Source organism: Cygnus olor, chromosome 22 (genome assembly GCF_009769625.2).
Source record: "Cygnus olor isolate bCygOlo1 chromosome 22, bCygOlo1.pri.v2, whole genome shotgun sequence".
NCBI classification, from domain to species: domain Eukaryota; kingdom Metazoa; phylum Chordata; class Aves; order Anseriformes; family Anatidae; genus Cygnus; species Cygnus olor.
Genome location: NC_049190.1, coordinates 3,910,490 through 3,924,676, shown reverse-complemented (window position 1 = coordinate 3,924,676; position 14,187 = coordinate 3,910,490). Strand labels below are relative to the sequence as shown.

Here is a 14,187-nt window from a genome sequence, read left to right as displayed (position 1 = left end):
TTAAAAACAACCAACCCCTCAAAATAAAAAAAAAAAATACAGATGTCACAGGTAATTACAGCTATTTTTGGCAATACAATTATTGTTTTTTTAAACAGCAAACATTTTTCTCAAATAAATACAATCTGCTCACACTAAAAAACATAATAAACAGAATGATACAATAGGTTTAAAATGGAAAAAAAAGTATGCACTGATAACATCAAGTTTTAAGAACTGACCACAAAGAGAAACTTCAGAAAATACATTTCAATAGGAAGAAATAGAAAGGAACTGGCTGTGTATTTTGTTATGTTTTGTGGATGGTTCATGAATATTCCCCAGGGAATGAGTATTTGGGGAAGTGGTGAGAACTAAATAGCAATTTAGAGTGATGCAACCAATCATGCTTAATTTTTTTCATTCATTCACCGTTTTAAGCATGTTTGCTCCCACCATCTCTTCTCACCTATTTTGAAGTTCAAATAATTTCCCCTATATTTAAGCACTTCTGTGGTTTAACTATTAAATTCTCCTTTCTAAACAATAGTTTTCTTATGGAATTTCAACGTACTTTAAGTTGTGAAGCATTGCAAACAAATTTCCAGCTCTGGGTTTTAATGAGATTTATCTAATTATGGCCTAACTCAACTATTTAGCATCACTCTTTTTGAAATGAGCACGAACATAATCAGACTCTCATCCCACTCTCATGCATTGCTCAAATCAGGACTGGGAGGGCTCAACCCCAAACTGATGTAGGACTCCCCTGTATTCCTCGTGAAGTCAAAGGCAGGTGGGGGGGGCAGCCTGTGGTAGGACCAGGCTTTGTGGGGCTTCATCCCAAGCCTGGGGAAATCAGGAGCAATCTTCCTGTTTGTGTCCCTGGCCTCTGGGTCAGGTGTTCTTGAGGACCCAGAGGGAGAAGTCTCCAACCCCTTGGTCCCAGTGCAGCAGCTAAGTGGGAAGGCTGAGCGTGTCGCAGTGTCCCAGGCAGCCCCTTCCCCATCCTCTGGCCTCTTCTCCCCAAGAGCTGCAGTGAGTACACAGGGAGCGATTACAATGCCAAAGTCCTTAAGATATTGTTACCCCCGGGACTCAGGGCTGTGGTTACAAAATAATATGCTGGGCAGTTGCATTCTAGCATCTCTCGTAGCCTCTTTGTTTTGCAGAATTATCTCTTGTTGCTTTCATGAAGAACAATTCCTGCAGAATTATTTAAACAACTGCTTATCTGGTGATGTAAGTTATCACTTTCATAGTAACGTTGATACTAGAAGCTAACAACAGAGGAGAAAAGGAGGCTTTTAACATCAGCTGACTGTTCTTTCCAACACTGTTCAGACTGAGTGAAAAGGGAAATATTTTTTTCCCCTCAAATGGTGACCTGCATCCTCAGTTTATGTAAAGAGGCAAAGCTCTGATTTGAGTATACGGGCTCAATTTACACTTGCTGGGAACCTGGCCCTGTGCTCAGACTATTTAAGCATTTGGCTGTAGCTACCACTGCACAAAATATAGGGTGAATTCATGGAACTTTAGACCTGGGATCTGTATTAAGCTAGAAAGTATCCACGAGCAGAGCTCAAGTCAGCAGGGTTGGGGCATGCTGCGGTCTCCTCCCAGCCACTTCAGCACAGGGAGATATCGAGGCCAGGGGTACAGGCCCTTTGCAAAGACTTGGTCAAATCTGAGCTTGTTTAAAATATGCCAGTTCTGCCCCTCTGGCTGCTGAGTGCCATCCTCCCATCAGCAATTGATGTGCTAGAGCTTTATTCATTTATTTTTCTAGCCCAACCTTTAAGTTACAGTCTATGGAACTATTGGAAGAACAGTTTATTCTTGGCAGGTTTTCAGCTTTATTCCTGAATTGGGAAAAGAGGGAAAATCTAGGAACTGCTGTTTCCCTTCTACACCCTAATTGAATTCTTAGGATCCAGTGCAGCCCACAGTGATGGCAAGAACACTTGCACCCATTTCAGGCAGATCAAGTCTAACATTTTTCTGGGACAAAACGCTGAAGCGACGTTAAATATACATTAATGAACAGCAGTGGAGTGGAAGTGAAGCAGCAACTGTTTTGTATTCTTAACATCTTAATTAAAAATTGAAAAGGAACATCTTTGTTACTTTTTCCCCCCAGTAAGCCTTAGCAACATGAGAACACTTAACACAAAACACCTACGAGAAATCCAAATGCTGGAAGAAAATAAAAATTTCTTTCTGAGACTTTTGACACCTGAAAAATCTAATGACACATAAGACTACAATTGTCAAAATACTTTCCCAAGCATCCAAAAATATATATTTTTAAGAAGAGAGTATTTTAACATATTCTACCTTCTAAAACAGAACACTTTTTTTTTTCTGTATTACTCATTATACGCAAAGATCAGCTAGTACAATATTCAAATTGTGCATTCAGGTTTTGTTCCCTCTCTGTTTCATGCTTCTGTCAAAATAAATTCTTTGTAATGTGGCTTAACTGTAGTAGGACCTAAGTAGCCTGCACTGTTTTGTATAGGTGATATTTGGCATCCCAACTCACAGCTTGCTGACCCGTAGCATGAAACAAAACACCATCCAGAGAATCACACGTGTATTGGTAACCAAATTAGTTTTTGTGTGATTGTCACCTATTTAGTTTTAAATAAACTTTTTGCAAATTTGCAGTGAGTAAGCATGGAGGAAAACAAGCCAGAAACGCTCTTCACAATGTCTGAACACAGCCAAGAATAGCTTAAATTATAGTTTAAGAACTAAAGTGACAGCAGCGTAACTGCAGCGGAGCAGTTTCTTTCTGTCATCTCGTAAGTTATCTCCCTGACTTTTTAGAATACATCCCTGGAATCATAATGCGCTTATGAGTGGCCTACTGAGCATTACATAGTCATAAATGTGTAAGTAACGGACTACTGGTACGGATTGTGACCGTATTGCACAGGATGAGCTCTCTGCCGACTCAAAATCTGTACAGCATTTGCTATACTTGCCCTGGCAAGCTCAAGATCAACTCGTTAAAGCAGCGACAGAGCTGAGCTACAACCCGTTAAGGTCTCTTACAGCACAGCTGCAGGGGGTTTGACCTTATTTAGGAACGAGGGGTTGCAGTTTATGGCTCCTTACTTGTTCTGCCTACTGAATGTGCAGCCCCATCTTAACCAACTGAAGGTAAGGCCAGTCCTGCCAAAGGCTCGATGGGGTAAAAGAAACTCACCCAAAATCAGACTTTGATCTTTCTGTGAATAATAGGCCATTGTCAAAGCTGGCTGCTATAAACCTCTGTGCCATACAAACATTTTAAATAAAGATACTAATGCTTGCTGCGGAAGGAAACGTGGACAGAAGAGGGGAACTCTAGGATGCCAGAATCTTTTCTGGACTGCCTTTGCTGTTATTTTTGGGGATATTCAGAATTATGCTCCAAACCAAGAAAGGAGTATGCCCAAATCCTCTTTTATCTCATTTATACACATTTTTGAGTACCTTCTCAAACTTGGCCATACAAATGTCTGCAGGAAATTTTTGATTCAGGGCAGAAGACTTAAGGTAATACTGTCTAAGAGAAACCTGCTCTGAAGCCAGTTCGTCCTATAAACTCCCCTCTGTGGGGTATTTTGTGTTCTCCTCTGACGCAGCCGGTATTGGCGTCTTGCAGGAGCAGGCTGTTGCATTAAGGGGCCTACTGCTCTGCCTGCCACAGCACGTCCTGTGATTTCACAGATTTTAGGTCCAGAGGGAAGCCCTTATCCCCAAAAACTAACCCTTCCCCACTGGATAAATAGCATCTCGATAGGACAAAGCACGCTGCTCCTAAATTTCAGTGTACTGTTTTTTCAGCTCTGCTTTGTTTTTACGACAGATGGCACTTAGGAGTAAACGAAAGGAAGGCAAGCATGCAGCCTAGGCCGAATTTCAGTGCCGCCTTTTTGACTTCAGCGTTACCCACTTAAGAAAGCTGCCTGCTGCAGAACCTTATCAGGGCTGACAGAAAATCTCACGAGGAACAGAAAACCACCACCGTGTAAATGACCAGCACAAGAACTCAGTAAAAAAGGCAAAACCCCTTTTTCAGGGGGTATAAATGACACAGACGCTTTAGGCTGGGTCTGCACACAAGAGTGGATTTCAATAATTTAAATAAAAGGGGAATAAAAAACAAAACAGCCTTTCTAAATCCTCCAGGTTTGATTGGAATTGGCTTATTTCATCTCCACTTAAGAGCAACAGCTCCCAGTCTTTGTTCACGATGGCGCTGTCTTTTGATGTGCAAGCTTCATCTGTAAGTGATGTGAAATTCAGATTTTTCTTCTGCTGCAGATCAGTGTCAGTCTTTGCATCCACAGTATGCAAACACCTGACCCAGGGCAGACAGAGAGGAGAGGAACAATCTGATGCTGCCTGCAGAGGCGATGCTGACCTCTCGTTTCCAGCTGGTGGTGGTAGGCTTTGTGAACGGTGCTGAGAACTTGGGGGTTGTGAGCGAGGAGGGTGTCAACACGTGGTCCTGAGCAAGCCTGCTAATGCTTTGCAAAAAATAGCAATGAAAAAAACCCAAACACATCCTGAATGCTCGCCTTTCACACAGTGCTAGCTGTTACTAACAGGGTGCAGAAGGCAGTAAATGTTACTGGTGTTAACAGAGCTCCATTCAAGGTGGGAAAATTTACCCGAGCAACTCACTAAACAGAGATTCCCTGCAGTGCAAGAGTTTCGATCTATATTTTAATATTTTTCCTCCCAATCGGTCCCTTTTGTATTTGCCTAGTTGTATATGAGAATTTTTGCGTGACTCTGGCCGTGTAAGAGATATGCTAGAAGAGCTGTTTGTGTGATCCACGTAACATAGTAGGACTACTTCTCCACTGTCAATAAACACAAGAACGAAGAGACATTCTCCGACGCTTAGAAAGGCCGTGGGTTCTCCTTGCTCGCGTGGCTTTGCCTATTCCTGTAGTAAGGTTTCTCTCCAGTTAAAGCCTCCAGTTGGTCCATGTGTGAGGGGGAGGATGGGGGGGTCTGTAAGCTGCCAAACACCTGTATCTCCGAGTTCTTCACATGAACAAAACCCCAAGTAGGGAATCTGTGCGGAGAGATAAGGAAATAAAGGCAATAAGCAGGGATTGAGCTGCACAAGGAGCTCTTGTGCTCCTAAAGAGAGACTCTTGTCTCTCTCTCCCTCTTCCCAAAGCCCGTTTGTAGGAGATGACTGTAGGATTCTGGTGTGACAGCCAGATTTCATGCAGCATTGTACGTGTAAAACACTGGGGAAGACGGGTAATGGTTTTGTAAGGTAGCTTAAATATGATCAGTTCAACCCAAAGGTGTTATGTTGGCTGGCGTGGACTCAAACCCCAAAGGCCAGCGCAGCTATGAAGGGGAAATATGGATGATACTGTGGCTCAGGGGTGCTCAGATCAGCTGTGAATATCCCAGAGAGTGTCTGCAAGGCTGGCAGGGGCCAAAGCCATCTCCTTATGCAGGGCTGGAGTAAAGGAATGAGGGCAGAAGACCCCATTATCGTTTTCAGGCCTTTTTCTTGCCCGTTAACAGCTGTTTAGAGTGGAACGAGAAAGGGAAGGGCTGTAGTAAGGAGAAGTGCCCTGGTTGGGGTGGTTTTAGAACTGGATGGCACTCGGGGTGTTTCTGTACAGCCTGGAGGCTTACAGCAGTGGCACTGCGTGGCAGCTGTAGGTGAGCATCGGATCCCCTGCTATCTGTTACAGAAGCGACACGTTAAGATAAGCCTCTTTAACTAATCCGCTTTCCTCTCGTGACTTCTGAAGTGCGTGAAACCCAGTAACGGGCTGAACGATCAGTCGAGAGGAACAAAGTGTCCTCTGCCTGGTTAAGCAGATTGCAAATTTCTTCTCTCTTTTTAAAGCCAGTGAGCTTTACCCCTTGCTGGTAATTACCTTTCGGACCATCTGTACAAAGTCCTTGGAGTTCTGCGGCGAGAGCCCTTGGAGCTGGCAGGTACAAGCCTCCAGGGAGGACGCGTGTGCCACTATCAGGATGTTATTTCCTGAAATACAGTGAGAAATGCAGGCTGAGGTGGGAGATGAAGCCAGCTTTAGGGATGGGTGCCCAAGATCCAGCTGACCTTTTAAAATGTTCAAAACAGGTTCAGTTTATTATATAAAAGCTCATTAAATTACGTGAATATGGGAAAAGGCGTGATTTAATGACTTATTTAGAGCATTTCTCAATTTTCAGGATTGATTAGTTCTGTGCTACTTATTTTTAAAATGGCTTTCTGAGGAAAACAGGAATTCCAGTGAGATTCCACCTGTCTTGTGAAAAAATGCTTTTCTTCTATTTAAAAATTAATTCTGATTAAAACAAGCACTTTAGTCTCAGTTGCTGCTTTTTCATCCCAATTGCTTTAGAGTTCCATTTCCAAGATCCTTTACACCCAACATCGCACGGTGCTATCAAGGCTTGTGTGCAAACTATTAAAATAAAAGGTTTAGAATTTGGAAACGGATCAGCGGAATGAAATTAATGAGATCCCCAGAATTTTGGAACATCCTGTTCCCGTGCTGTGAATGCAAAATAGAAGCTAGAGATTTTTTTATTTCAGTGTTGCATTTGGAGAAACGTTCTGCAGTCTTTGTGGGTTATATACTACAGAAGGGTAGCACAGATCGGGGGTGGAAGATGCCCCATCTGATCCTGGTAACAGACAGCAGGGTGCAAATAGCTTATTTATTCCCTGGAAAAAGACTGTTTGCATTGTCTGGGGGTCTGTAAAATACTTCTGCTACTGAAGCTGAAGGAGCTTTCCTGTAGGCTGAGCCTATCTAAACTCAGCTCTGACACCCACAGTTTAACCTGGCGTTTCCAACCCCTCTGGGAGAGGGGATGGGAGATTTGGTTGTGGGGTTTCACCTCCCCGAAGAGGAGTATCAGTGTTCACATCCCAGGGAGCCTGTCTTTGTTCTCATCCCCTCTGTAGCACTTACCTTTGCCTTTACATTCACTGATGATTTCTTTTGTTACTTGGTAGCTTCTACTTATGTACGTATCATAAGATTCAGAAACCACCAACTTGCTGACGGGAATATGAGGTCTGTGAGCAGAAAAACAGGAATGGTAAATTAGGAGAAGAGGTAAAGTTGTAAGTGCAAGTGATGATTTCTCTGAGCGTATGTGTGTCTTTAACTCTTCTAACTTCCCAGATCCCCAGAGCTCAGTGTCAGGACCACCATGGGGATTTTTAAACTTCCAGACTGAGATGTTTACCTGTCTTCCATTAAGATATTTTTGATTAGCGGGGAAATTAAGAAAATGCTTCCTCTCATGTGGACAGCTCAGAGGAGGCAGCCTGTAACATGCTGATTACAAACGTGTTACTTTTGCAATGCCATGCAGCGATGGCAACACCACTTTACATTTACACGTCCCTTGATCAATAGACTTCAGGGCTCATCCACCCAAATAAAGTGCGTGAAGGGCAGGAGAACAAAATGCACTGCTCTGCCAGGGCTTGCAGCCTGGTCGGAGGGTGGGCAGCAACACCCGTGGCTGCTTCAGGAGAGCTGCAGTGCCTGCAGAAGGCAGATGCTGGCTGTCCTCAATGCTCGTGTGCTTCAGTGCTGAAGGGCAGGGGCAGGCTGCTGCTTTGGCCGTCTGTAAAACTGCATTGCTGGGAAATGCCTGGAATTAGCTGGCCTCCTCCTGGGCCAGGGCGTTTAAGTGAATTGCCCGACGGGGCCCTGGCCAATCGTTCCAGCTGAAGCAGGTTGATGTGCGCAGGGCACAGGATAGGAAGCAGAAAGCTGTGTTTTCCTGCTGTGGTGCAAGGAAAAGACCCAGCTTTTCCCTCCATTCAGTGACCTGACGTGCACAGGAATCACCCGTGTGACAGGAGGTGAGAGCACCAAGGAGGATGTCTCCTAATCCCCCATCAAACCAGCCGACCACACACAAGCAGGCTGAGAATATTCCTTGCAGCCCTCCCGGCAGGCACGTGCTTTCTGGAGCAGCCGCGCTCCTGGTCCAGCTGCTCTGCTGAGCCTGAGCCACGTGAGAGCCTTTCAGGGACAAACACAGCGTGAGGACCTCTATTTAGATACCCTTGTGCTGGAATTTCAGCTGCAGACCAGAAGGATGTAACTCAAGAGGCTTTATGGTATAATTAGGTATGAAAAAAATCAGTTTTTTTTTAACGTTTCAGCTGCTTGCTTCACTTAAGTGTTCTTAAGCAGCCGGGTGTGCTGAGCCTACGGGAAACACCAGCGTTTCTGGTGATATCACAAACCACAAAAGCCGAGACACAAAATGTTTGTCACCAAGCCCATTTCGGTGGAAGTCCCGTGTGTGTGCGCTCTGCGTGCGCTATAAAGGTTTTGTTTTCATCCAAGACTGCTCAGCCTGCGATCAGGCTCGTGCCAAAATAGAAAGGGCTGGTCTCTGCGAGAAGTCGTAGCGATACAGATGTTTTGGTGGTGGAGGATTGGAAGCGTGTGACCTTTGGGGAGTTTCCTTCTTTTTGGGAGCTCTTCAAGCCTGGCTTGCAGAAGTGAATCATAAATTTGAGAGTAGGAAGCCCGAATAGACCATCCTGTCTGTCCTTTACCACATGACAATTTCTGCTGGGTTTTATTTAGCCTTTTTCGGTGCGGTTTACGGTAAAAAATGTAAAATGGGTGTGCTGGGCTGAGGGCAGCGTGGCAGAGCGAGCTGAGGATGTGGCACCCCACCAGGCACCAGCACTGATCCGGCAGCCGCAGGGCTGACCGGCAGAGCTGCCGAGCACCGGGCCGCTGGAGCTGAGCAAATAATCTGTATATTTCCCCGAGGAAGACACGAGGAGAGATCGGTGGTATTTATCCATTCACCATTCAAATGTTTTTTAACCAGAAAATAGAAATAATCGCTGAGAAGTGATGAATCTTTTATGTTCGCCTCCTTGATAGCAAATCTCTGAATTTTGATGATTCAGGAGACCCTGCATTCCTGGCAGATGTAAACATGCTCCCCAGGACGTTGCAAAATGTACAGCTAAGATCCCTCACCACGCTAAACAGGGCAGACAGACAGACAAGCTTTTTCCCCTGGGGAAGGGCAGGGCAGGCATTACCGAACCCATGATGTGATTTCAGTCCATAAACACGATGGTCAGTGAACTGAGTCAGCAAAACTAATTCTGTTGTTTCCTCCAGACTCCAGATCAAGTAAGGCTGCACAGCCTTACACGGGTTCGTAAAACTCCTATGTGTTAGGAAAAGAGCGAAAAAGCCCCAAACGAACAAACTGGGAGGATTTCCTGGGCATGTGAAAGGTGCACAGGAAGGAAGGAGGGCTGGAACAAGGGCCTCCATCATCAGCAATAAGCTGCACCTTGCCAGTGCCCTGGGGAATTTGGTTTATAATAAGCCATTCTCAGGTCATGCTCAATAGAGCAGCCTCCAGCCTGCTTTAAGCCAATTTTGGGAGCTTCAGCAGCTCTTCCAGTCACTGCTTAAATTTACAAATTCAGCAGAGTGTTACTCTTTAAAACCAAATCCCAAATATCCGTGTACCCACAATGGATAAATGGCTATGTATCCATGTATCCGCAATGGATAAAATGGATACACAAATCCCCAAAGCAATCCACGACCCCCTCACCCCCCTTTCTGCTACCTGTAGGTTGTATCAACGCTTAGAGTAGCTGCAGCTAAGTCCATGGGGGGTATCCAAGCAGGTAGTGTGTTCCCAGAGACCCACTTGGTCCATTCAAACAAGCCCGGCTCTATTCGAATTTTCAGGTTGTTCTCTTGTTGCATACCTGGAAAAGGGAGAAAAGAGACCAGATATCAGTGAAACCACCTGGGGGAGGTGAGACTTTGCAGCTTTAATACTTAAGTTTGATTATAAATTATTTTTTTCTTCCTAAGCAGTAGCTATGAGAAGAGGAAGCAGTTGATACATGCACTTGGCATACGATGCACAGAGGCATGCAAACCTCTGGGCGGTAACTCCATGCAGTAACCTAGGTGTGACCGCGTTCTGGAGCTTTTTTCTGACTGTTTCCAATGCCAGGAGATCTGATGTCCCATCACCATTCCCAGTTTGTGCAGAGCATTACTCTCACACCAGGTAGCACGCAGCATCGAGCAGCCGCAGGAGCACGGAGCTGGACGTGTCCCCTGCACACCTCTGGTTTCTGCAGGGCAGGCAAATCCCAACCCGGACCCACAGCTGGCGACGGGGCCAGCAAACCACTTCCAGCACACCACTTCCCTACACGCTTGTCACACCATGCAATAAGAAAAGGGCTCCTTGCAGGTGGCGTTGTTCTAACATGAAGTGCACTCCCATGGAAATAATCCTCCCCCTGAATTACCATTTGCTTGCGTTCCCCGTGCCAGGCTGCCTTTTATCTGGTTGGCAGTGTTTTTTTCCCAGAAAGTGAGAAGAATGCAGCCTTTCCTGCTTGATGGGTTCTTACCTTTCAAGATGTTGTGTGCTGTCTGTACACACCTTAGGGACGGGGAGCTGTAGATGTAGTCTACAATGGTATTAGTTTCCAGCAAGGCTTCACCTGCAAGCAAGTTTTTAACACCCGTGAATAAAAACAGACAAATGGCACCGTAACAGCAGGGTGCAGGTATCTGCCACCCCGCAAGGAGCTAAAGAAGCTTCCCAGCTGCACCGCTCGTGTTTTAGGAAATGAGTGTACCCATCGTATTTTATTGCTGCGGTGTGCACAGCTGTGGAACTGGGACACGTTTTTCTGCATGTTGCTCCACGTGCATCTGCGTACTTAACCGGTATGCAAAGAAAGCGCAGCAGCTTTTGCTCACTTTGTCCTCTTACATTTAGCCAAAAAGCAAACAGCGCGCTGAGAAAAATAGTAGAGAGCTTGAATTTCATTTAATTTCATCTATAAGTCATAAATCAGAATGATTCAACTTTAATTCAAACCCAACTTAATCCAATTGGCTCGATTCTTTGCTGGTATAAATTACCATTTCATTACACAGGTGGAAGATCACTGAAAATGAGATAAGAATCAACTCCACTATTCGGGTTATTAATATTCTTGCAAAGCCTAAGGGAGCCAGATGTGAACGGGACTCTGCTGAGCATTGCACGGACTTGCAGGAAGAGTTATGTTTTTGTTCTATTTGAAGAGGCAGGGCACAAAGGTGGGAGCGAGAAGGGGTTATTAACCTCGACTTCACGGGTTTAACGATGGCTCTAACCATGTCAGAATGAGCTCGAAATCTCTTGAGAGAAGTGGGGCGATTTAGAAAGAGCGGCGCGTGCAGCAGCCTCCCGGCACGGGGATGCTGCTCATTTGCTTTGGTCGGAGGAGGAATTACGCTTCCAGCAGCCGTCAAGGTCAAGTCCGTGGTGCTGCAGCGGGAGCGGGTGCCTGCAGACGGCTGGCACGCCGCAGCAGCGCGGGCAGCTTGGTGGCGCCTGGGTCACGTACGCGGCCGCGTGCTCGGCCCCATGTAATGACACCAGCGAAGTGTGCTGTGATGGCTCCCAGATTCGCCTTCTGTTCCGTGCGTGGTGCCAACCCTGATGCCGCACGGCCCGGAGAGCGATCGTCCTGCGGCGCCGTACGGTGATTTATTTTTGTTTAAAAAGCGAGTGTAATTTTAGCTGCCCCAGTTTGAATGTGACCAACGCGAAGGATTTGAATTTGGGAAAATGCTAAGTGCTGCTCTCTGAAGCTCACGTCCTTTGAGGGGCTTCTTTAATCCCAGTGCTCAATATCTGCTCCTTCACTACTGAATGATTTTCTCTCTATACACCAACCAACAGGCTCAGGAGTCGGGGACAAGGATGGGGGAGTTGGGGGCACACTGGAAATATTTTGGACTGTGTTTTTGCCAGCATGAAGCCAGAGAGGCTGCTAAAAGTCCATTGGCTTAGTGAACTGCAGATCAAAATTCAGACTGTCATAATCAAGGAAAGTGGATATTCTGCATGGGGTGACCCTCACGTTCAGTGCTGCATTTCTCAGCGGCATTGGTAGCAGCATTTCCAGCGCAGCCCACGTACAGGGCAGTGACGAATGCTCTCCGATCGTAGTGCTCATGGCCGTGATTTTATAGCACGGCCTAGATCTTGTGCTTTGTCTTTTCTTCAGCTGCAGCAGCTGAATGAGACAAGGTTTTCTTTGAAAGAGGGGACTTGCCAGGGAAGTTGAAGGGACTTTGCAGATGTTCTTGAAACACCTAAATCCCGTTAGTTCGGGGCTCCTGATTCATTTTTTCCGCCTTGCACTTTCTCTTTCTTTGGCTGGGTGTGTGGGAGGAAGAGAGCAAAGTGTCCTGGGCAAACTCCTGTCTGCTGGGGACAACTTACCTACAAGCCTTGCCTGCATACAGCCCAGCACGGTGATTGGCGCGTCTTTTTCATAATCCCTGAAACCGCCGCTTCTTTGAGGTAAGCTGTGAGGCATATTCAGGTTACTACGCATATACCTTCCTGCGAGGGAGAGGTCAGAAGCAGTTGCTGGAATTATTAGATCAGAGAGAGGCAGAGAGCATCACGCCTCTTTCCACCCTCTGTCACCACAACATCTGCGTATTTACAGCCACGGGCTGTCGAGCAGTTTTTCCCGTGCAGAGCTATCAAGAAGCTGATGAAATTAAGTTAAGCAGATGTATCAGGTCAAAATCAGCAGGGAATGTTACTTACGCTTTAAACTTAGCTTTAGGACAGGTCTTTAATCACCAGAAGCAAATTAATTTCCATCCCACACCAAATGAAACCCCTAATTTTATGCTTTTACAGGAGGCACAAACATCAGAGCTCTTCAGATGTAATTTGGATAGAAGGTAGTTGTAAAATCATCCCCTTTTCCAAGAATTTTGGCTACAAGAAATTGGTGTTTCTCAAATAGAAAAAGACTTTGTTGATAGATTTCCAGTCAGATCTAAAACCAACAGAGCCTGAAATTATCGTCGTATAGTCTGTAGTTGTAGTCTGTAACTCAAGCATGTATGTATGTTGGGGCTTATGCCAGATTCAGCCTTCAGGACTTGTTTATAGTCTCATTATTGGCTTGCAATCTCCAATTTATGCCCTGAAAGGCTTTCTGAACCCTACCCATAGTGGTGTTGTTCTCATTTAGGACTGAGAACCAGTCGTCCAAAGGAAGCTTTTCCTGGTTGCACTGGGGTTAGCACTGGACACTGACTATCAACATCATGACTTCATTTCCACATGACAGTGCCCTTTGGTGGGACTATTTTAATAGAATCCTTTCTTGCAACACTTTCCCAAATATCAGCAAACACAGAATGTACTCCCAGGCTTTTCTTTCTGCTTCTGGCGCAGCCCTACCAGCGCAGTGCTCTAACACTCGAAGCACCACTTGGGGTCAGGAAACCACAGCTCCCATCCAGGCTTTGCCCTGGGCACTTGCCGCTCTCTTTCCTTTCTCTAAACCTGCAGCCTGAGAGATCCACAGGAGCTGACTCACCTTTGGCATCAAAGCACTGTGACAACCAGTACTTCCCAAAAACGACATCCATTCTCTCCCCGTGTCTGCAGACGAAAAGGCAGCGCTTCTGAGGCCCTGGCTGACTGCTTATTCTCAGCGGCTGGAAGAAAAATGACAGGATGTTTGACCTGCATGAAAGTGCAAGTATTTTTCTGAGGTTTGGTTCACTAACAGCACTCAGGGCCAGACAGCTCTTGCTCTAGCCTAGTGCAGATGCGGGTACAGGAAACTCTTCTGAAGTTGGTATTTAGGCTGTTATAAAACTGCTAAAACAAGCAGAGGATGGGGCCCTGCCGCTCCCTGCGAAGAGCAGCTTTAGGGACGGCGATGTCTTCTGTGCTCGTGGTTTACTGCGCCGTTCAAACGCTTGTAGAGAATTGTGAGCTGAAACTTCCAAGGCAGGCAGCGAAAGCAGACAAGAGGATAAGTTGTTGGGGAAAAAAACAGTTGCTGGAGGCTTGCCATGAAAAGCGTGTGTGATTTGTGTGCGCGTGTGGGTCCCTACCTGCACGTTCTGGCAGATGATAGTGAGTGGCCCCGTGTCCCCAGGCCCCTGGTCTTCCTGCTGCCTTCTCTCCAGAGCTCCGTCGCTGAAAGCTTGAAGGGACGGGGAAGATGTAGTATTCAGAATCGAGTAGGACCTGCCAAAACCAGAAAGATGTTGGCTGTGGGAATGCTTTGTGCCCTCAGACTGGAGCAAGGCCATTTCTGTAGTCTGCAGGAACAGGTGATAATTATTTTTGTTCGTATTA

At 45.9% G+C, this 14,187-nt stretch overlaps 1 protein-coding gene and 1 long non-coding RNA gene across 3 annotated transcripts in view; one reads left to right on the top strand and one right to left on the bottom strand.

Moving 5' to 3' along the window:
- LOC121058673 overlaps positions 1–14,187 on the top strand; it is a 39,368-nt gene that overhangs the window by 13,515 nt on the left and 11,666 nt on the right. The gene's annotated exons all lie outside the window — the stretch shown is intronic.
- Positions 496–14,187, bottom strand: part of UBASH3B (ubiquitin associated and SH3 domain containing B) — a 72,032-nt gene continuing 58,340 nt past the window's right edge. Inside the window, exons 7-14 of the mRNA XM_040534528.1 lie at positions 13,941–14,076; positions 13,415–13,535; positions 12,292–12,414; positions 10,418–10,510; positions 9,610–9,754; positions 6,945–7,051; positions 5,895–6,004; positions 496–5,062 (exon numbers count right to left, since the gene is read on the bottom strand). Of these exons, the coding sequence (XP_040390462.1) occupies positions 4,925–5,062; positions 5,895–6,004; positions 6,945–7,051; positions 9,610–9,754; positions 10,418–10,510; positions 12,292–12,414; positions 13,415–13,535; positions 13,941–14,076 (973 nt within the window). The 3' untranslated portion in view covers positions 496–4,924. The remainder of the gene's footprint in view (positions 5,063–5,894; positions 6,005–6,944; positions 7,052–9,609; positions 9,755–10,417; positions 10,511–12,291; positions 12,415–13,414; positions 13,536–13,940; positions 14,077–14,187) is intronic.